Source organism: Anarrhichthys ocellatus, unplaced genomic scaffold (genome assembly GCF_004355925.1).
Source record: "Anarrhichthys ocellatus isolate YVR2014 unplaced genomic scaffold, GSC_Weel_1.0 scaffold22, whole genome shotgun sequence".
Lineage (NCBI taxonomy): Eukaryota > Metazoa > Chordata > Actinopteri > Perciformes > Anarhichadidae > Anarrhichthys > Anarrhichthys ocellatus.
Genome location: NW_022280052.1, coordinates 2,782,288 through 2,804,831, shown reverse-complemented (window position 1 = coordinate 2,804,831; position 22,544 = coordinate 2,782,288). Strand labels below are relative to the sequence as shown.

General features: G+C 38.8%; 2 protein-coding genes across 6 annotated transcripts; both read right to left on the bottom strand.

Moving 5' to 3' along the window:
• Positions 1-1,496: 1,496 nt before the first annotated feature.
• On the bottom strand, positions 1,497-7,156 carry mob3a (MOB kinase activator 3A). 2 transcript variants are annotated; one of them, XM_031859721.1, is made up of 4 exons: positions 6,944-7,156; positions 4,704-5,258; positions 3,123-3,325; positions 1,497-2,119 (listed from the first exon to the last, which is right to left on the bottom strand). In XM_031859721.1, the coding sequence occupies exons 2-4, from the start codon at positions 5,119-5,121 to the stop codon at positions 2,090-2,092; spliced, it is 651 nt and encodes a 216-aa protein (XP_031715581.1). In that variant the 5' UTR covers positions 5,122-5,258; positions 6,944-7,156; the 3' UTR covers positions 1,497-2,089. The 2 variants fall into 2 exon arrangements, with proteins under 2 accessions (XP_031715581.1, XP_031715582.1); XM_031859722.1 differs by lacking the exon at positions 6,944-7,156 and adding an exon at positions 6,634-6,934.
• Positions 7,157-7,663: 507 nt separating this feature from the next.
• On the bottom strand, positions 7,664-22,455 carry zap70 (zeta chain of T cell receptor associated protein kinase 70). Of its 4 annotated transcripts, XM_031859757.1 has the most exons (14): positions 22,375-22,445; positions 16,154-16,396; positions 15,414-15,840; positions 13,404-13,564; positions 13,179-13,317; positions 12,990-13,071; positions 12,797-12,819; positions 12,681-12,714; positions 11,554-11,758; positions 11,228-11,434; positions 10,559-10,751; positions 9,873-10,013; positions 9,665-9,777; positions 7,664-8,644 (listed from the first exon to the last, which is right to left on the bottom strand). In XM_031859757.1, the coding sequence occupies exons 3-14, from the start codon at positions 15,816-15,818 to the stop codon at positions 8,527-8,529; spliced, it is 1,821 nt and encodes a 606-aa protein (XP_031715617.1). In that variant the 5' UTR covers positions 15,819-15,840; positions 16,154-16,396; positions 22,375-22,445; the 3' UTR covers positions 7,664-8,526. The 4 variants fall into 4 exon arrangements, with proteins under 4 accessions (XP_031715617.1, XP_031715616.1, XP_031715618.1 ...); XM_031859756.1 differs by lacking the exon at positions 16,154-16,396 and having other exon boundaries at positions 22,375-22,455; XM_031859758.1 differs by lacking the exon at positions 16,154-16,396 and having other exon boundaries at positions 22,371-22,424.
• Between the last annotated feature and the right edge of the window lie 89 nt (positions 22,456-22,544).

Below are 22,544 nucleotides of genomic sequence, written 5' to 3'. Positions count from 1 at the left end.
TGAGGTCATTTCAGCGGTTGTTATTGGGGCAGATAGTTACATCATGTTGGTTCATTGACATTTGTATAACATGTCAAATATCATTGTGAATTTACTGACAGTGATGGGATGTAACGAAGAACATTTAAACGTTCCTAAGTACAATTGTGAGCTTCTTGTAATTCCCTTGACTAGTTCCATTTTTATACTAATTTATACTTCTACCCCAATACATCTCATTTGTATTTGACAAGCTTAATTACTAGTTAATTTGCAGATTCAGATTATAAATATAAAATATGATCAATATATAAATTCTGGTGCATTATCATAGATTAAACAGCATACAAAGTAAAAGTATTTAAAATGAGCTCCACCTTCACCAGCTGCAACACTTAAGTGATGAATACATCAAAGCAATGATAATAATTCAATAATGTGATGTAAATTATTCTTAAATGGGCTACTCTGCATCATGAGTACTTCTTTTGGTATTTCAAGTACATTTTGCTGCTACTACTTATCTGCTCAAATAAATATTTGAATGCAGGACTTCTACTTGTCACAGAGTATTTTTACACTGTTGTATTGGTACGTTTACTGAAGTAAAAACGTTGCGTAGTTCTTCTATTGTTATGCGTCAGTTAGGCTGGGTCGTATCAGAAATCAGAATATTTACTTTATAACAAATAGATGCAGAATTACATATTAAATAATCAAATTCATCTTCAAAATGAGTATTTTTAATACTTTAAGCAAATTATGTTGATCACACTTCTGTACCTTTTACTCAAGTAACATTTTGAATGCAGGACTTTTACTTGTAATGGACTATTATTGTTATTTGGGTCAGAATACTTTTTACACATATGGGTGTTTCTTGTGTACAAGATTGCTGAACATTATTTACATAATCCAAACCATTATGACCAATAACTGCATCTAAACCAGACCAACCATGCAGAGCCAGACTCATTCAAAACAAAAAGTCTCTGTGCATTCATCACAGTACAGTCTGGCCTGTTTCTTGCACAACCACTTCAATCGAATCATTAACTCGAATCAGGTCTAGAAAGGCTCCACTTCCCCTCTTCATGACAATAACTGGGGCATTGGGCAGACTGCATAAAGCTTACAACATTAAACTGTAGTATTACAGTCATTTCCTCAGCACAAATGGGTTTTGGTGTCTGACGCCACCCAGTGGACAGTTTAAGATTTAGTCTTTTAAACATGTGCTGCCACCAGAGCGTTGGCGTGTGAGGTTTGAGTCTCGTGTGACCTTCAGCTGCAGAGCGTATCTGCAGCAAACACCTGCAGGTTTGTGATCTGAGACCCGTCCTGGTGGCCAGAGGCCCAACGTGTGCAATGACTCAGACTTGAGTCACCAGCAGGCCATTACTCTACTCTGAGTTCATTTATAAATGTGTGTATAACTTTTATGTGAATGGTACCAAGCCCCACATTTATTTAAATTTATGAAATGGTCTCCAAAATATAAAAGAAATACTCACAGAAACAGAAAAAAAAATGTATTTTTCTTATTGTAACATTTGTACATAATACATTCTCTGACTGATACAAAAACCAAATGACTGCATTCAGATGTTCAGATGTTTGTCAGTAAAACCTGGGAGAAAGAATCAATAGATTAGGTGGGCAGTAGCCCAGTACTGTTAGCTTCAGAGTTCATTAAATACCGATTGTCAAATTCAATTTATAACAGAGTGGAGGATCATTTTTTATAATAACATAGTGATTTTTTTTAGAAGGACAGTAAGAAAGAATCATACTAATTTCAGATAATTTCAGAGAGACAGAAAGAGAAAAGCATCCTGGAATGATTGAGATTCAAATAAAATAGAAAAACATCAACACAAACATACACGTATTAATACTGTGATAAAATGTTTGAAAACTTTTCTTAAAAGGAACAGAATGCCTCACCTGACGAGGTTAAAACCTACAGTATGTGGCTAAAATAGATTACAGTACTTAAATATAAAAATAGACTCTTTTTTTTTAAATTTGTTTGTTCTCTTAGTTCTGCAGTCTTCTCGGTGGACGGATGCGTTCGTCTGGCGCGTGTCGGCCGGCCAGTTGTGTTCCCTCAGTGACACATTCGAGAGGTCATCTCTTTCTGCAGACACAATGAGCACAGAACAGGGAGTTAGAGCAGTGAAGGGAATGCTCCTCAAAATGTCAACACACAGTGAGCAGGTTCATTAAGTATGCGTAAGCTCATTTAAAGCTTGTTGATCCTGACAACAATTGTGTTGTTTAAATAGGTAACATTTGGTAAACAGACATAAATGTATCTTTGAACCAAAGGTCCTCAGTCAGGGTCCCGTTACAGAGCTCCTGCACGGACCACAAGTCCAGTGTTGGTTTTGATCAGAGATAAAAGTCTTAAAATGAATGCGAGAGGAAGTTATTAAATGTAAACTTAAACGTAGGACAGAGCTTTACCCACTATTACTACTTTACTATCTATATAAGCTTAGACTGCCTCACCAGCAGTAGACTGTAGGTATAAGCCTGCTGTTGGTCATCTATCTCATGCTGCATTTTGCACCCCTTCCGCTATCTATTGTGCAGGAGTAGCGTCGCTTCATCCTGTGCTTAGCGCCCCCCAAGATGATTGTGATTGATTTAAAGAGATGGAGCTATGCGAGACTAATATTAGCTCATCAGGAGTATGTCAGTATTGGCATATACTGTATGTTGGTCGATGAGTCATTTTGAAACAGTGTCTCAATTATATTGTTTGTCCATCAGAGGACACCGACAAGTTTATTTATCATCCGTTAGATGTACCGCCAAGTATTTATCAAAAGGTTTTATGTTGCGTGTAAAAAAGTCATTAAAAATTGGTTCAGTTGAGATTTTTTAAACACTCACATTTCAATAGTCCCATTAAAAATCCTGTCAAACTCTATTTTTTGTATTTAGCACTTTAATGCATGTCTGACACTCATTTCTTCAGACAAAAGATCAAACACCTTCTATTGGTTTGAGAAAACGACTCGTCCACATAGTTTAACTAGTTTTTGGTAGAGCATTTCAAATTCCATTATTTCAAAACATATCAAAGCTTTTAAAAAAACATTTTTGTTAGACCCCCCCTCCCTCTTTTGACTCACCAGAGGCTCCAGCTCTTTGTGGTCCGTGAGGTTGAACTCAGTAACGAAGTAATAGAAATGCTTGTAGCAGGTATTGACATGAGCCTCGGCCCCCATCTGGCTCACGCGGTCAAAATGGTGGATGTAGACGTGGACAAACACCCGGAACAGACGAGACAAAATCTTCTTAGCCACCTGCATGAAGGTCTTAGGGAAGGGAGTACCTGCGAGTCAAACAGATGGAGACGGGAGCACACCGCGGTCAATCCAGGATGACCTTATGCTAATTGCTTCGCAGAAAGGAACACATTTGAAATAATGATACATTTCATGCAATAGCTACAGAACATTTGAACAGAGATTAACTTTTCACTGTGTTTCTTTGTCCTCTGGAGTTGCTCAGGTTCGATACCAGCATGCCAAGAAGGACCCAGCCAGGGTTACTTCATGCATGAATGGAAAACGAACACGACTTGGTCTGGGGGATAAGCCTCTGCTCTCACCAAGTGATTCATTAAGTATGTCGTTTTGCTTTGAGTAATTCTATAATATTTCAGGAATCTGTTCCGGAGGACACGCGCATCAGAGGTCGTTTCTATTCATAGCCTCCTGTATGTCGTGTGACCCGTTTCTAAACCCATTGCTTGGATGTTTCTGTAGTTAGTGAGATGACGAGGCCACAGCACACATGCACAGAGCTCCAGACTGAGATAAGGAGACGGAGAGAATGCCACAGCATCGGAAGATTAACTTGTAGTGTTTGCAATGTGCCACAATCTCAGTAATGTCATGAATGTGGCCTCGCAGATTAAATCTAAAACATCTTTTGGTTACAGCAAAACACTCTTCAGATTTGAAATGCCGTCACTCATTATCCTTTGTATTACTTACACGTTAATCATTTAAGTGGCTTTTGTTTTTGGTCTTTCGTGTGACTGACCACGTTATAGCAGGGGTTCCAACTTTATTGATTTGTGACCCTTTAAAACTGAACAATCTCTGTTGCATATGTCTACCAGTTGTGACCAAAAATCTAAATAATACAGTATTTTGCATGACAAAAAGCAAACATTAGAAGGACATCTAAAAAAATAAGCATAACTGTGTAGCATAAATATGTTCTTTTCAGCTTTCCTCTTTTGTTAAATCACCATGTAACCCCCAGGTTGGGAACCACTGGATTACAGCATCTCAACTGTCTCAATCTGAATCATTACGAATTGAACACCGCTGTGGGGTTCGACTCTGGTTAATCAGCAACATTGTGTTGCATGTTATAATGTATGAAATGTGCTACAGAAAAAAAGTGGACTTGACATTGAGCTTTTGGGATGGACGCTGATTATATGGTGACATATTATGGAGCAGATAATGAACTGAAATAGCTTAATTGACAATGACGGTAATGGCTGCTCACTGCAGTGTTTGTGACATTTGTGTGGACATTATAAATGAAGAGTTCACCACCTTTACAGTACGATTTTTTGGAAGTTGACAACTAAGATACAGTTTCTCTTTTAGAAGACCCACAAAACCTGGATTGAAATGAATAGAAAATTACGGATTCTTAACGCACAATCCGAAGCTAATCTCGACACTTACCTACGTTGGTGGGGAAGATGTTCTCATTGTTGATTTGTACCTCAATCCAATCCATGAGCAGGCTCATGTACTTGGGGGCCGACAGTGCCGTCGGCCTCTTGTACTTGTGCTCATCCTGCCAGCGGTATTCGTACTTGGGCCCGCCGGACATGACGGGGCAGGTTTGGTCGGTGCAGGAGTCGCTGATGGTGCCGTAGATGAGGTTGATGCGGTTGAAGAAGTCGACGACGTGGACGGCCACCCAGTCGTTGAGGTCCTCGCCGTGGGGCAGCGACACGGCCTGCTTCAGGTCCAGCCCCGCGTTCAGAGACGCCTGTGCCTTCTTGTGGAGGTCGAAGCGCTGCGTCCCCGGCTCAAACTTGCGCTTGGGCCGGAATGTCCTGTCTTTGTTGAAGACTTGTTTCAGGGCCATGGACATGGTTGCATGTGGTGGCGCCCGACAATTTGTTTGAATGCTTTTGGAATAGAAGCAGTCAAAAGGTTGTGTAAACAAACCAGTGCAGAAATTATGTTACGGACACTCTTTTGGTCTTTGCTTCGACTCAGTCTGTGATCCTGCATATGATTAAAAGAGGGGAGAGAAAGAAAGGGACAGAGTTTGATTAATAAATATAAAAATGTAAATTTTCACTTTAGCGCATACTTTCTGTCAAGCCTGATTTTAGGGTACCACTTATTCTTTATATTTTACAAAACATTGCAATCTATGGCTTCTAGGAATGCACCCATCCAACTCTTTCAGTACTGATACTGATACAATACCTGGGTTTTGGGGTATCGGCCCACACAGACTACTGAACGGATACCAGTGTTACATTGATAAGCTGTATGCCTCACTATATGGAGGAGACTGTGATCATTCGTTTATGTGTAAAGCAACATCAGGCCCAACTTAAGCATTGCTTTCCTGACTTTATAAAACAAAAATACATACATAAATACTGTTATCTATTATCAAAATAATAAATGGTGCTCAGCAACGTGGGAAAAAATATCTTTAAAATTAACAAGAATTACAATTCAAGTGTGATCTTTTAATGCAGCAACCAATTGGTCAAAACCTAAACAGGAACATAAATCCCCGTATATGATTTATGTCTATAGCACAGACACATAGAATTGATCAAAACAGATTATCGCGTTGTCACTGATATCCGATCCAGGTATTTGAGCTGATATTGGTATCGGCACATCCCTACTATTCTCATCATTTATTATTCTTCTGATTATTTTATCAAGTAATCATTTGTTCTATCACATGTCAGAAAATAAAGATAACCGTCCATCACTTCAATTTCCTAGAGTCCAAAACAAAAGCAGCTAATCTGTCTGAACTAGGTAATAGTTGGCATTTCAACTTTAAAAATGACTTAAATGATTAATTGATGATAAAAAAAAAAGTTACGATCCAATTAAACATGTGATACATCAGAGCTGGATGGAAAATTACACAACAATAGCATCTGTGTCCCAGTTTTTTTCCATCAGCTTAAATTGCTTGTAGAGATGTGGCAGCAGAAATATAAACCCCTCACCTACCTTCTGTTAAAATATAAATCATAACAATCATGAGAGGTGGCATAAAGATGAAGCCATACATGTATGGTACAAGAACATAAATAAACCTGAGAGCTAATGATTATCACTAAATACAGAACATTTTATTATCTCATTTACTAACTACATGGTGAGAAAAGGACAAATTCATTACTGGGAACGTGAACTGATCTTTTGCTTGAGCATCATGGAGAACAAGTCTGAACAGTGACAGCAGCATCACAGATGAAACATCAACTCAAAGTGAACATGAGTCATTTCCTATTTCACCTACTAACTCCGCCGTGAAACCAAGAATCTGCGGAATGACAATAAAAAACAATTCAAAACGTCTGTCACCAATACAACAGGGCATCGATGGGTTTGATTGTACCTTTATCCAAATATCGGCGTTCTTATCGTCCCAACATTGCGGACTTTACATCGTGTTTAGCACACTTTAAGGGACGTAAAAGCCGAGAGATTAAACAGCAGGGCACATGACGACTGTACTAAGTTTATTTGTTACGTGACAAGCTAGCTCCGTCGGACTTGTTGCTTTGTAAAGAAGCTAACGACACAAACAACACGGGAGCAACCCGCGTTATTTATACGTAATTCACATCGTACATAAAAACCGTGTAAAAACATTCACTATCTCAGACGGACGATGAAACGGTTGAGAGACACTTTCACGAACTTACTTGTTCCGCCTTCCTGTTCCGTCAGTTTCTCTTTTTTTAACGAAAATTATCTGACTACCAAACAATAGCTTTACGTCAACAACATGCATAGACTACATTATGGACACGTGGAGCGATACATGTTGTATAATTACTGGTAATTTAATAAACATGCCACTTTAATAAAGAAACTATCGTCTGACTCCTCCCTACCAAACGAAAAGTACACCAGTGTCGAGTTAGAGGTGTTTGTGTTAACTTCCGGTCGGAACCTTCAAAACAAGGTACCTCTTTGACCAGCGTAATGTAATGCAACATTTATTCAGTTATAATTAGTAAGCACCATACTGAAATTATATGATCAAGCACAATATGTTCAAAGCAACGACTTCACTGCTTTTCTTTCCCACAAAATTATTTCACATCATGTATCTATGTCCATTAAATTAGATGAAAGGTTAGTTAAAATGTCAGTTTGAAGGCCTGAGGTTTTACTCTGTAAAAACTTTACGCCATTATTTTGACTAATCCATCAACTTCCGGGTTTGGCGCGCCCTTCAGTTGTTGCCTGGCAGCTCAGAAGTACATCCTTTGATACAGATTGTGACTGTAAGGCAATGGGAGCCTGACTTTTACTTAATACCACGGTCAATATAAACCACTTTAAATTAGACCACTTTAATTAAAGACGTTTAAAATATTCAAGATGAATATGTAATTCAAACCATATTGCTCCTTTTATTTATACTGATTATATACCTACTTAGTCCTACACAAAACATCCAAAATGGATTTATTTATTCTTAAAATTTAGTAAACTTTTCTACTTGTGCCTTTTATTTTGGGAGAATATTTTAAGTAAGTACATCAAATCTGCCCTGTGCTTTTCCAATGCTGATTGTCTAGATGTAGTGTTCTGCACATGTACACAAGGCGTGTTTCTAGGAGGTTATTTCCCATATTCTTTTACATGATTAATACAGTTACAGATTTGGTTTTATCTATTCATCTTGAGGCCTTTTAAAATGTTTGGGTCATCCCTCTGTAAACAATAAGAGTAATGATTATATCGTTACATTATTATATATGGTTTGTTGTTTTTACTCCGAGGTGTCTAAAATAAAAATAACTACAATAATTATGCATGCATTACCTGATTATGAACTCGGGTCAACTTTGTGCTGAAGTAAACCAAAATCTTACCTTTGATCACTGACTTCACAAGGAATGTTAAAAGAACACAGTTAAAGTGTACAGGTATCAGTTTATTGCTACTTATATTGGTTTGGCATAAAAACGATGAAGTGAAGTGAAAAAAAACATTTACATGTACCACATACTCCCATTATAGGGAGGTTGACTCTCAACATTTAAACCACCACAGACAGACAGACAAATTGAGAACCTCCTTACATCGCACACGCACTTAAGTCCAATTTACAAATGCACATTTATTGTCAGTGAGGCCTGTTTAGCTGTATGAGAACTGTAGTCAAAGCTTGTCAGTGTGTGCCGTTCATAAAAAGCTCTTTGTTTTGGTTGTTTAATGGGCAGTTGAAAGGATGCTTTGTGAAGCACTGGGACAGAATGTGCTTTGTTTCTGTCTACTTGATAGGCTCGCTGGTGGCTGCAGCTCCCTCGGGCTTGGCCTTGTTGGATATGGAGTAATGGTAAGACCTCATGGACTCCTCAACCTTCTTGAAGTCAGGACGCTCCTCGTGCCTGGTGAGAGAGAGGAGGGTTGTTTGAACGGTTATGATTAAAGGAAGGCAATCCCAAAATATCTTAAGAAGTCACAGATCTGTCTGACACTGACAGAATCTCAAATGTAACATATTACATGGTGATTTGTCTGTATCTCTGCATCATTGACTGAGGGAAATGATGTTCTGCAGACACGATAGCTGCTGCTCATGCTGTTGTGGTTGACACTGTTAACTCGCTTGATAAGATTTGCCTCAAGCCTCCTTATACTGCTGATCATGATATTTTGGTTAAATAAACATCTTACCATCCATGGTTCAAATCGTATCTCTCTAGATTTCAGACTGTTTTCAAATCAACAGTTTATTTTCCAGCTAAAAATTACATTGTCATTCATATACTGACGATAACGTGTTGTGTGTCATCAGCTCTACCGCAAATCTTCTTCAGGTTACAGTCTTTTAACAACCTCCAAACCTCTTTTGTTAATCTTAAAAAGAGTAATGACAAAAATAATGTATCTATTATACAAGAGAACAGAGCTTTAATGTTCTGAGCCATAGCCTTAATGGAAATCTATTAGATACAACACAGCATTGTAATTTACGTACTTAGGAATTTGTAGATAGCAGATTGTCTTACTGAACTCACATTACTTACTCACTCACAAAAACATTCAAATTGGATTCTTATACCAGAACAGAGCATGTTTCACTTTTTAAAACCAAAAAAGCAATATACAGTATCTCCTCAGATAACCATGACACCAGATCACAGGATGCATTAGTTCAATTTCATGAACTGGGCAATACTGTTTTCCAGTACTATGCTGAAGGTATAGACATTAATTCTTCTGAGGGACTTTGAAGGTCTACTGTGTAATATATTTAATCATACCTGTGACTGTTTTAATGAGTGTATGTGTGTGATGACGGCTTTGTGCGACTGAATTCTATTGTGTCTTATATTGATGTAATTTGTTCTCAGGTCTGTCTTTTGAAAGGAATCTAGAGCAGAGTCAGACGATCAGTTTCTTACTTGTATGTCCAGCACTCTTTCATCACCGTATACATTCGCTCTGGACATGCTGTTGGACACTCCATGCGGCTGCCACTCTCAATGAAGCGCATCACATCCGGTCCTTTCATTTTCTAGACAAAATTGGGACACAAAAAGAGCTGCAATTCAAGCTAATATGTACAACTGATAGATGACTTTGATGGTGCTCTGCAGAAACACTTGGTACCTTGTAAGGTTTCCCTCCGTAGGTAAAGGCCTCCCACATGGTGACACCAAAACTCCACACGTCACTTTTACTGGAGAATTTGTGGAAATTTATACATTCTGGAGCGTACCACTTCAGAGGCCATTTACCTGCAGTACGAGCCTGTACAACACAACATGTATGACAACAAGCAACATGTCAGCCCACTTCAGTATTGATAATTAGAGCCGACATACTGTATTTAAAGGGGGAAGGGCCGTGGGGTGCTTTAAAAGAATGGGCAAAGGATGCTGCAAGATTTGTTCATTTCCATATTTTTAATGCAATTCTTCTCCACATTAAAAAAAATTTCCTCAAACAATGAAAGTATTTTTGAATTATACAGTATAGTGTTCAGTTGTATATTATTTTCTTGGAGTCTGGAATTCCTGGGACTTTCTGATCCCGACACTCCCTCCAGATGTAGATCAATAAACCCGTAAAAAGGAAATCCACTGAGTGTTTACTTTAGTTTGCACAGAGCCGGTAACACCTTTGGGTTTGTATGTGAGCAGGGAGTTCAGTAATTAACAGAAAAGCAATCAATTTAAGACATGCTTTACATGTTTGCGTTAGCTGCAACGCTGATGATCCCTACACTCTTGTCCTTTAGTAGTTGCATCACTTTGTCTTGCAGTACCACAACTTGAAGAAAATCTGCTGTATACCTTGTAATAGTTGTCATCTGCTCCGAGGGCCTTGGAGAGCCCAAAGTCACTGATTTTGGCAAACTGTTGCTTGACCAGCAGGACGTTACGAGCTGCTAAGTCTCTGTGCACAAAGTTCTTCTCCTCCAGATACTTCATGCCCATTGACACTTGGTGCATCAGGTCGACAATGTGCTCCACAGTTACAGTATCCCTATGGGGTTAAAAACACCGATTGTCACAGTTATCAGACCACGATGAAGGATATGTTCTCTTTTCCTTTTAGAGGTTTTACTTTTGCTGATTGAAATCAAGGGTCTGACGATAGTGTTCCCAACCTTGGGGTCCTACATAAATCTGAGGAGTCACAAAATTATTGAAGTCATGCGAAAGAAGAATACTAACACAAAAATGTTTTCATCAAAAAAACACGTTTCATTTTGTGTTGTGAAATACTGGATACTATCAACACATGAAGCATCCAAAAACACTTAAAATGAAAACTATCGCATGCAAAAAAAAAAAAAAAAAAAGGAAAGAAATTGTTATTTAGGGCTATGTAAACAAAAGTGACTTGAATTACAGTATGGGCACTTTCCTTACTAAGTATGATATAAAGTAAGAGGAACATCTGTACCAAAATATATACTAATATTGACTATTTCTAAATCATCAGAGGTGGTAACTCACTTATTGGAGTAGAGGAACTTGTTGAGAGGTCCGGCAGAGGCCATCTCCATGACCAGCATCAGATTCTCAGCGTTGCACAGACCCAGCATACGGACGATGAAGGGGTTGCACAGCTGGTGCATGATCTCTGCCTCCCTCATCATCTCCTCCCTCACCAGCTTCTCGTTCTCGTTCTTCAGGACTTTGATGGCCACATCAATCTGGCCCCTGAGAGAAAACAAACAAAAAACATTTTGAATGAACAAGACCAAGTGGCAGCTGGAGGCCACTGGCTTCTTTAGTAAAACTTCTATACAGTTCATGTTTCATAATGTTTCAGTCCTCACGACTCAGTCTTCAGGACTCCTTTCTTGACGCAGCCAAAGTTCCCAGAGCCGAGCTCCACTTCATCGATCAGCAGGTTACTCCTCTGGATGTTAAACCTCCTCACTTCATTCGGGTTGTGGTACGGGTTGAATCCACTGCAGTCCATTGGCAGAAGCTCGCGGTTTTCAGGCACAGTGGTGACCGATATTGAGGCCGCTGCAACAGCTGACAAGTGAAGGTGCAAATCACATAGAGTAAAATGCAACTTTGACAGGTTTGTATGTGCTATACATGCTATTAAACAGCTGGCAGCATTTTCAGCATGGTTTTCAGTAGGCAATAGGATCTTTTTTCAATTATTTAACTGATTTTATTTTGTTTTTTTTGAAACACTGCTTTCAAAGGCTTGTGAGTACTTGAGTGAGTTTGGAAATGTTGCTGCAGTAACTGTAAAATGATTGCAGGCAGTGATGTAAAGTACTCGAGTACAGTTTTTAGGTTTTTGTACTTTACTTGAGCATTTCCATTTTATGTTACTTGATACTTTATTTTTTTAATACATGAATCTGACGCACAGTATACAAAATACGGTGCATTGTTACGAACGAGCCAACAATATATAAAGTACTTTAAAATCAGCTTCACCACCAGCTACAACATTAAAATGCTGCTCATGCATACAAGCGTAATAATAATTTTGTATTAATATACTATAATATACTTTTACTTTTGACACTTCAAGTACTTTTTGCCGATAATAGTATACTTCTTAATTATAAGTAGTTTTAATTACTTAAGACTTTTGTACTTTTACTTGAGTACGATTTTGAATCATTTAGTATTTTTAAACTGTTGTATTGCCACTTTTAGTAAAGTAAAAGATCTGAATACTTCATCCCCCACCGATTGTATAATTTTATTTTGTGTTGTTTCGTATGTAGTTTCTTGTTCAGTTTTGTGTGTTTTAAAGGCAAATCTAGGGACAGGCATTGCACACTTGCTTGGGCTGTACAATCTGTGGTATGTGGTATTGGTTCATATACTTCATCTGTAAAAATCTACATTAAATTAAAGTTATTTTTGCTGCAAGTACATATAACAGAGCAGCTATGTGAGAGATAACCTGGTTGTACTTCTGGTGTCTGACCTTGAGGTGGCGGTGTGTATCCATTTGTCCGCCTCTGAAAGAGAAATGTTCAAATTAATCTCAGAGAAAAAAACAATTCGCTGACTTAAACAAAGCAGGATGTTGTCAGTACTCACTGTTGCAGGAAGGCTGGGTGTCTCTGAAAGATTATAAAATGAGACATTTACAAACTATTCCAGTCATAGGTGTAATGGTCAACTAGGTTGAATGTTACAAATAACGCACAAACATGAACTGGAAACTCAGTGAGTTGTGCAGCAAGTACATAATGTTGATATGCCGGAGGAAAAGAAATAAGATGTTCAGTACTTTCAGCATTTTTTCCGTTAACACACGCCTCCCCAAGAACAGTCACCAGGCCATCAGCTTTCATCTTCAGGTACTGAACCAGCTAGAGAGATTGAGATAATATTACATTTTAGGAGAAAAAAAAGGCCTTCCTTCAGTTTCAACATAATCACTAGATAACGCAAGAAGAGAAGAAGATGGAGGGCCGACCTGCCGGACTGTGTCAAACTTTGTTCCCTCTGGCATGGAGTATTTCCCTGATTTGTCTTGGAGGATCTGGTAATGGTACACTGTTTTCCCGTACACCACGGAGAGAGCAAAACTACCAAACTCATCTCTGTCTCTCACTCTGAAAAACCAAAAACAGTGTTGCTTAAAAACTGCACAAAGAAAAAAAAGACGAGAGATGCAAAAACATCACCTTGAGCAACTTACAGAAACTTGCCGTCCGGTTGTACTCCAGAGTAAAGCCGCCTTTCACTTTCCTGCCGGGTGACTTTACCGTGATACCAGGGCATCTTCTCGTGGGCCGTGGTGGCCATCAGTTTCTCCAGCTGAGGAGCTTGACTGATGATGGCCTGCTCCATGGCTTCTCCCTGAGCAGAAAAAAAAACAGCCAAAGAAACAGACAAATTCACAAATTTAGACGAATAGACAGTTACTTTGCATGGTTCAAGATCCCGATATGCACAAATCCATTCAGCAACGTCTGTAAAAGTGTTTGCCTCTGAACACCTGATATCCTGCAGAGATATATTTTACTATTAAGAGGTGCACATCACATTTTGCATGTAAGATGTACTAAAGCAAAATGTACTAAAAGTAAGTAGGCCTATGTAGAGAAATAGCCCCTGTGAACTATGATAAATTACATCGTTAGTACTGATGCATAAAGAGCATTTCACAAGGGAGGAGAAGCACCATTACAGTCATAAAAGTGACATAAGTTCAATGGTAGACATGTAACTAGTTTTTACTGCTTTATATGCGGTTATTTTTCTCCAGTGGTAACCTTGTGTTCAACCATCCTCCAGTGGGTCACAAAATAAATCTGACTTTGCTTCTTTCTATCTTTTGTAAAATATTAGATAATTTTACCTTTTGTGGTTATTTAAATTAAATAATAATATTTTAGAAGTTTTTCGGAAAAGTTTTGGGAAATGTGATTTCAGTGAAAAACAAAATGTTCACAGAACTGATCTGAAATATGACACAACTACACATTGCTTTTTTGTGGGTCACATGTTCAAAAAGTTGGAAACCATAAGTGTAATCTTCAGCAGTGCATTATATTCAATAAGCTTTTCATATGTTTTTATGTAAACGTTTTAACTTCCAAAGTAACTTGTAGAGTAGAAAGTAGTCCTTTTGAAATGTAGTTCAACAGAAGTAAAGAACCTCAAAAGTACATGAGTAAATCTACTTAGTTACTTTATATTCTTTGGGTGAACTGACCTGCGGTGGAAGAACTACTCAGATTCTTCACTTAATAGAATTAATACCACAATGTAAAAATACTCCTTTACAAGCACAAGTCCTGCATTAAAAACATACTTCTGTCAAAGTATTATCAGTACTTCAAGTAAAAGTAGTCATTATGCAGTAAACTGTGACCCATTTAATATTATATGTCTTTATCAGTGGAGCTAGTTTGAACTTCTTTAATTACAGATAGTTTAGTACAGTGGTTCCCAACGGGTCCTTCCAAGTGGTCACCAGATGTATCTGAGAGGGTCATGAGATGATTAATGGGAGAGGAAAGAAGAACCAGACGAACACGCTCTTTCGGGTGCGTAGGAGAGGGACGAGTAGATCAAAAGTAGCAGACAAACTCAGCACACTGTTTAACTTGCATTTTGTCTGATGAAGCTCCAGCACCGAAACATCACAAATTAAAGTATTTTTGCAAGTTAGACAGTGTGCTGCTAGAGGAAAGACGAAAAAAAATAAATTAATAAATAAGTTTTCAATTTTTGGACTTTTTCCCCACTCTTTACTCTTTCTTCATTTAAAAATAGTAACTTCGTGAGGCATTTGGAGGGGAAATGTGTCTTTGGTGGAAGTTCTATTTACTATTATTCATCTGAAACACAACAAGGGGCCCCAAATGCCTTTTTTTGTAAGAGGTCACAAGCCAAATGGCTGGGGAAAAGGAAAATGATTTTAACTTGATGTAATGCGTTTTACTTTAAAAGTTTAGCATATGTATGCGTTTTATGTAAAATCTTATTTTGCACAGTAACTATATCTGTCAAATGAATGAAGTGGAGTAAAGAGTAGGCTACAATATTTCCCTCTGAATTGTACACATAATAAAGTAACTTATATTCAAACTTTTAATTCAGCATAGCAATTGAGAAAATCTAATTAGTTACGTTACACGACTAGAACTGACCCTTTATGCATGTCTTGCATTTATTGATTATGGCGGCAGCAGAGCCTCACCTCCAGGTTCCAGTTCTGCTTCACGTACTCCCTCAGCATGTTTTCTCTCAGACTGTCGAACACACCGGGACATATCATTGTATCCGGGGAGCGCAGACAGGGTTTCTTCAGGGCGCACACCAGCCCGTCGGCATCTTTGCTGTAAAACTCGCAGAGCTCTGCGGGCCCACAGTGAGGCTTCCCTCCTGTAAAGCAGTAAGTCCCGTTGAGCTGCTTATCCACGGGGTAATGGTGAAACTCCAGGTTCCACACGACAGACAGGACGTAGCCTCCCAGACTGCGGAGACACTGTCGCAGCAAGAAGATCCCATCGGCCATCCCGGCCAGCTTCAGGTGCTGCTCGGCCTCTGAGCGACTGATGCTGCCGTAGTAGAAAGGCAGATCGGCCGCCGGGTCGATGGACATGGTTAAACCTGAGCGAGATGAGCTGGAGGTAGATGATGGAAATTAATGAGAGAGATAGAAAGGGAAAGCAGTTAAGCAACACCCGCATTACAAAAAAGCTGAAAGGTTTTAGGAATATGCTGGTTCAGTAGCACAATGTGTGCCCAGTACACTCACAGCGTGTGACCTCTGACCTTTCAGCCTTTTAGCCCCAACCTCCCCTCCACTGTATGCTAAAGCAACCACAATTTTTCATCTACCAAATTACAAAATAGGATCTACAGTGAAATACAGTTTGAAAATGGACAACATTCAAAGAGTTTTTCCAGAAAGCAAAAAAATATCATGCTGTGAACCTCTTCTTCTCTTTCTCTTTTTCAGGACTGTCAGCTCTGCACAGACGAGCTGTGAGGTGTCATGTATCTGGATGATATTTAGCAAGAAGCACCCACACGTCGATACTGCATCAAAGTTGCAGACGAACAAATTGGTGACAAAAGCCACAACAGGAAGTTGCAGTCCGCCCTCACAGCCTCCTTTCTCCAGCATCTTGTTCTTCCGTTGAACAGGTGCTTTTTGCTTCTCGATGATTCCTTCTGCTTTAGAGACACAAGTTTGTAAGTTTTCCTTCATGGGAGGAAAACTTCACGGGGTAAATGTAACCCACTTACATCTTTAAAACAACTACAACATGGTGTGTCTGTTAGGGATCTTACAGTGGGTACGGAAAGTATTCAGACCCCTTTAAATTTTTCACTCTTTGTTTCATTGCAGCCATTTGCTAAAATCAAAAAAGTTCATTTTATTTCTCATTAATGTACACTCAGCACCCCATCTTGACAGAAAAAAACAGAAATGTAGAAATTTTTGCAAATTTATTAAAAAAGAAAAACTGAAATATCACATGGTCATAAGTATTCAGACCCTTTGCTCAGTATTGAGTAGAAGCACCCTTTTGAGCTAGTACAGCCATGAGTCTTCTTGGGAATGATGCAACAACCTTTTCACACCTGGATTTGGGGATCCTCTGCCATTCTTCCTTGCAGATCCCCTCCAGTTCCGTCAGGTTGGATGGTGAACGTTGGTGAACAGCCATTTTCAGGTCTCTCCAGAGATGCTCAATTGTGTTTAGGTCAGGGCTCTGGCTGGGCCAGTCAAGAATGGTCACAGAGTTGTTCCGAAGCCACTCCTTTGTTATTTTAGCTGTGTGCTTAGGGTCATTGTCTTGTTGGAAGGTGAACCTTCGGCCCAGTCTGAGGTCCAGAGCACTCTGGAAGAGGTTTTCTTCCAGGATATCTCTGTACTTGGCCGCATTCATCTTTCCTTCAATTGCAACCAGTCGTCCTGTCCCTGCAGCTGAAAAACACCCCCATAGCATGATGCTGCCACCACCATGCTTCACTGTTGGGATTGTATTGGGCAGGTGATGAGCAGTGCCTGGTTTTCTCCACACATACCGCTTTGAATTAACACCAAAAAGTTCAATCTTGGTCTCATCAGACCAGAGAATCTTATTTCTCATAGTCTGGGAGTCCTTCATGTGTTTTTTGGCAAACTCTATGCGGGCTTTCATATGTCTTGCACTGAGGAGAGGCTTCCGTCGGGCCACTCTGCCATAAAGCCCCGACTGGTGGAGGGCTGCAGTGATAGTTGACTTTGTGGAACTTTCTCCCATCTCCCTACTGCATCTCTGGAGCTCAGCCACAGTGATCTTTGGGTTCTTCTTTACCTCTCTCACCAAGGCTCTTCTTCCACGATTGCTCAGTTTGGCTGGACGGCCAGGTCTAGGAAGAGTTCTGGTCGTCCCAAACTTCTTCCATTTAAGGATTATGGAGGCCACTGTGCTCTCAGGAACCTTGAGTGCTGCAGAAATTCTTTTGCAACCTTGGCCAGATCTGTGCCTTGCCACAATTCTGTCTCTGAGCTCCTTGGGCAGTTCCTTCGACCTCATGATTCTCATTTGCTCTGACATGCACTGTGAGCTGGAAGGTCTTATATAGACAGGTGTGTGCCTTTCCTAATCAAGTCCAATCAGTTTAATTAAACACAGCTGGACTCCAATGAAGGAGTAGAACCATCTCAAGGAGGATCAGAAGAAATGGACAGCATGTGAGTTAAATATGAGTGTCACAGCAAAGGGTCTGAATACTTATGACCATGTGATATTTCAGTTTTTCTTTTTTAATAAATTTTCAAAAATTTCTGTCAAGATGGGGTGCTGAGTGTACATTAATGAGAAATAAAATGAACTTTTTTGATTTTAGCAAATGGCTGCAATGAAACAAAGAGTGAAAAATTTAAAGGGGTCTGAATACTTTCCATACCCACTGTATATAAGGCTTCAGCAGATGGGAAGACATCAAGAAAAGATTAAAATCAAGTGGTTTTGATTGCAGTGTAGAACGGTTATGTGAGAGCAGGTGGAAAATTAAACAATCTCTGTCAGTTCAAAACTCGACGTCAGCTCACACTCAGAGAGGAGATCATCTAAAGATACAGACACGCTTGTGATATTAAGGAATAAGATTTTATGACAATTCACATCAAACTACAAATAAAAACTAACACCATTTCTACCACAGTGTGTTGGGAACTTATCAGTCAATTATGCCAATTTGACTTTGTTAGATTTCACAATCTCCCTCAGTTTCCAGTCTTGGTGTGAATGGAAAATGCGTTGATGGAGGATTTCTTGAAGTTTTCATTTTTATTGAAGTCCAAGATATTTCCTGTTGTTCTGAAATGATTGGTGAAAGAGTTATGGAGAAATGTATCAACTACTTACCTTAACTTAACTCAAGGTAAACTATTTTGATTTATTGACTCGTCATAAGTCATACATATGTGAATGAAAAAGCTCCCACTCACGTTTTTTTAATTGAAACTGAACAGTTTGACAGTTTTCTGTAAGAGCCAAATAACTTTTTAATCTGACACCTCACTTTGTCACACTATCTAAAGTCATAAAAAGAAAAATAAAGTAAGTGAATAAAATCTCAGCTTCCTGGCTACAAAGCAGGGTTGCTGCCCACATCCACAGTGGACAACCGAGCAGAAACACATAGTTGCCGCAAGACATATAGGACCCACCACAACAAAGACCTCCAGACCCGACGTTGTGGACAAACGAATACTCTGCACGCCTTCAGACAAACTATCACAAGAATGCATGAGTGCCTCATTACCTTTTTTGTTTCCTTATGATTTTTCAATCGATGTAGTTCAGTTTCGGTGACTTTTAATGTACTTACTGTAGCTTGGGTTCTTGTCATTGTTACGGTCATATTGTGCTGTGATCAAATAATTATCCTGAACAACATTTTGCATTTTGAGATTGGCACATGTCAGCCAAGATAGATGGAAATAATTCTCTTTAACTCTGTTTTCCATCTTCTTTTTTTAAAAACTTTATATATAGTTTTTAAAAACTCAGTTAACACTGAGCAAGATAGATAGCAGTGATACAATTTCTAAATTCATCACAGACTTCAGTAATATTGCTTGAACAAACTTAAACTGAAAGAGAAATTTAATCTAATTACAAAAACCAACATACCACCCCGACACACAACGTGACAGGAACATTAGCCACACTGCTGTAAAACGACACGACCAAACTAACCAAAACATTGATCGTTTTCCAACAAGACATAACAAACTTCCACTTATGACAGCAACCGAGTCTTTCCTCAGCCTGTGTTCTTTTCAAAATGTCATTTATATGGCTTTTCTATTTGACTTGTATATCATGAACCACAAAAGCAAAGGTTGGAGAGAGATGAGGTGACACATGACAGTGTTGCGTCATATCTTTTCTTTTTGTTTTCGGCTCAAAAGATGCTTAAAATGACAGAAACCAGCTAAATGCAATGTAAAACAACCTTTATTGTGCTTAAAAACATACTTTTGTAAATGAGGTGTTGCAGAGTGAGCAGATGGTGACCCAGTGAGCAGTGGAAAAAGTAATGTGAGTCACTCTGTTTTCAACAAGCAGAGGATAAGTGACACGCCAAACTCTACAGGCCCGAGTGTTTGTTTTCCTGGCATGATTTTAGGTAATCTGAGACCCCTCACAAAGTAAATGCGATTAAATATAATGAAATACAAAACAAAAACCAACCCACCAAAAGTCATCAAGTCAAACATCCGTTTTTGTAGAGAAGTGGCTGTTCCAGGTCAATCTTGATGAAAAGCTCAGGCACACAGTTTTCTTACCTTGTAAAATAGTTATTATGATAAAGCTCAGCTAAAATTGGGGTGTCCAGCACCTTAAACTTGTACTCAAGTAAACATAACTACAAGTAAAGTATTAGCAACTGAATGTACTCAAAGTATAACAAGGCCATAACTCATCCATGCTAGCAGCTCTGAGAGTTGGTGCAGCTGTGTTTCGAGCTAAACGCTAACATCATCACGCCAACATGCTCACAATCAAAATGCTAACATGCTGATGTTTACCATGTTAGTTTAGTGTGTTTGAAAAACATTAGATAATAAGCACTAAACACAAAGTTCAGCTGAAGTCGATGAGAGAGAACGTCGTTAGTTTTGCAGGTGTCCTAAACAATAAAATATTGTTGCTAGCGGAAATTTCAGGCAAACTTGTAACAGTTCATCCTGGAAACGTGAACGTGTGAGCCAAAATGGATGCCAATCTCTCTTGTAGATGTAGAGATATTTCACTGATAATAATTGAAACCTCTGACCTGCTGGTAACACTCGAAGAAAAATCAGGGGATCCCCAAAAGTCAACAGGATTCATTCTCTGGGGGTCATAAATGTCTGCACAGAATCTCATGGCAACTATAGTGGACTGACTGACCAGCAGACATTTGCCTCAATAGAGCCGCTAGCATGACCTCTAATGTCAGAAACAGCCTTACAAAACAACATGTCTGGCATTTATGTAAAGGCTCATTAACCACATCCAATTATAAATATTACAGAGAATATGACGCCACTGTCTTTCAGTGTAACATGACACCCAAACCTCTCAAAAATGCCAAGACTTCAGTAGCACGCTAACGTTGCCGTTACAGGATCAAGCTGGGGTCATGTAAATAGTGACCTCTTTATGTCGGCTTGAAAAAACTAAAAAACACAAAAAGCAAAGCCTCCCAGCAGCTCATTTGTGCGGAGACATTTCAACTCTTTTACTCTTGTTAATCACACATGTATATACCACCATGACATCAGGGATTTAATTTGCTTCTAACCACTAAAAGCTGTTTTTATAGATGACGTGGTTCATATTGAATCAAGAGCTTTCCAGTTATACCTATTCAGCTATTAAAGTAATTTTAGTTTATGATTATTTTGGTTGTGTTGTCAGGAAGTAAGCTTGTTCTTATGTTACTCAGAGCATTCCTCCTGACATACATCAGCATTTGAGACTGTGTAGGCATCCTCCACATACAGATAACGTGCCCTTTAAAACCTCATACATCAACAGATTTGACCCCAAACGGCCCTTTGTTTCGATGATGATTATCTAGCTAAAGACGTAGGCTGACTTGAATAAGAGGCTCATCTGCGTAACAGATCAGGGGCCGAAATGCTCCAAACTTCCTGCATTAATGGAGACAAAATAACATTCAAATAAACAGTTTGGATGTGTTCTTTTTCCATGATTTAGATTATACTCCAGAACAAAATGAGCCTGTTGAGATTTAAATCGTTCAGAAAAGTGCCATTTTTTAAAAACATTTTAAAATCTAAATTTATCTTACATACTCAAGCACCTGAACAGTTGTTCCATTTATGTTAATCAAAAACAATAATAAAACCCCTGCAGCAAGCTGCTAATGAGACCCCTTGATAATGAGGCGTTTAAATCTGAAACTAAATGTAATGTTCAAATTGTCTGTAAACTCTCTCACACTTACAGAAATCCCTGTTTCTGCTGTCCAGACCAATATCGTCAGACTGCGGCTGGAACATTTAGCAGATATGCTTCAGCCCAGGAACCAAAAATATATCCAGTCATTTCAAGAAAAGTCACAGGCGATAAAATACACACGCACAGACCTCTTTACCCTTTTTTAGTTTTCTATTTCAAGGCACAATGAAAGCAGCTATTTATATTTTTGCACATAATCTTAACTTTTGTAAACCAGCGCAACAATGCCTCAATCCTCAATTAGTTTTTATGTGGAAATACAAAAACACCCATTTAAACAGTTTCCTTGCTTAAATTCAAAGGAGAAATAAGAATATAAATATCATAGATTATTGTGGGTTTACAGACTCAATTTTGGATTAAATTACTGTGAGTTACTTTGGTTCCAGTCAACTGCTGCTATCAAACTACTGTATACTGAAAGGTGTAGTTTCAAGTATGTGGCATTTAATAGAGAAAAATAAAGATAATTAACAAGTTAGATTTCATCCCATACTTTAGGTTTTTGTTGAAATATTGCATTATTTCAATACAACTTTGCCTCAGGCCTATAGTCTTAACTTCAGGAAACTATCACCTTCTGTATCATCTTTTTGTTTTTAACGCAACAATCTGTGTAGTCCACCAGTACAAAACACGGCTGCTGTTAAATCAGATATAACAATAAAACCTACTTACAGTACGTTCCGCTGCTTCAGCACTAAGTAGAGCGATGTTGTTGCTTTAGAGACAGAGATATATCTGTTGATCTGACAGCAGTGTAGGTATAGGCGCTGTGAAAATGTGGGGGGTTAGAGACAATGACACACACATACAGACGTGCACACACACACACACACACACACACA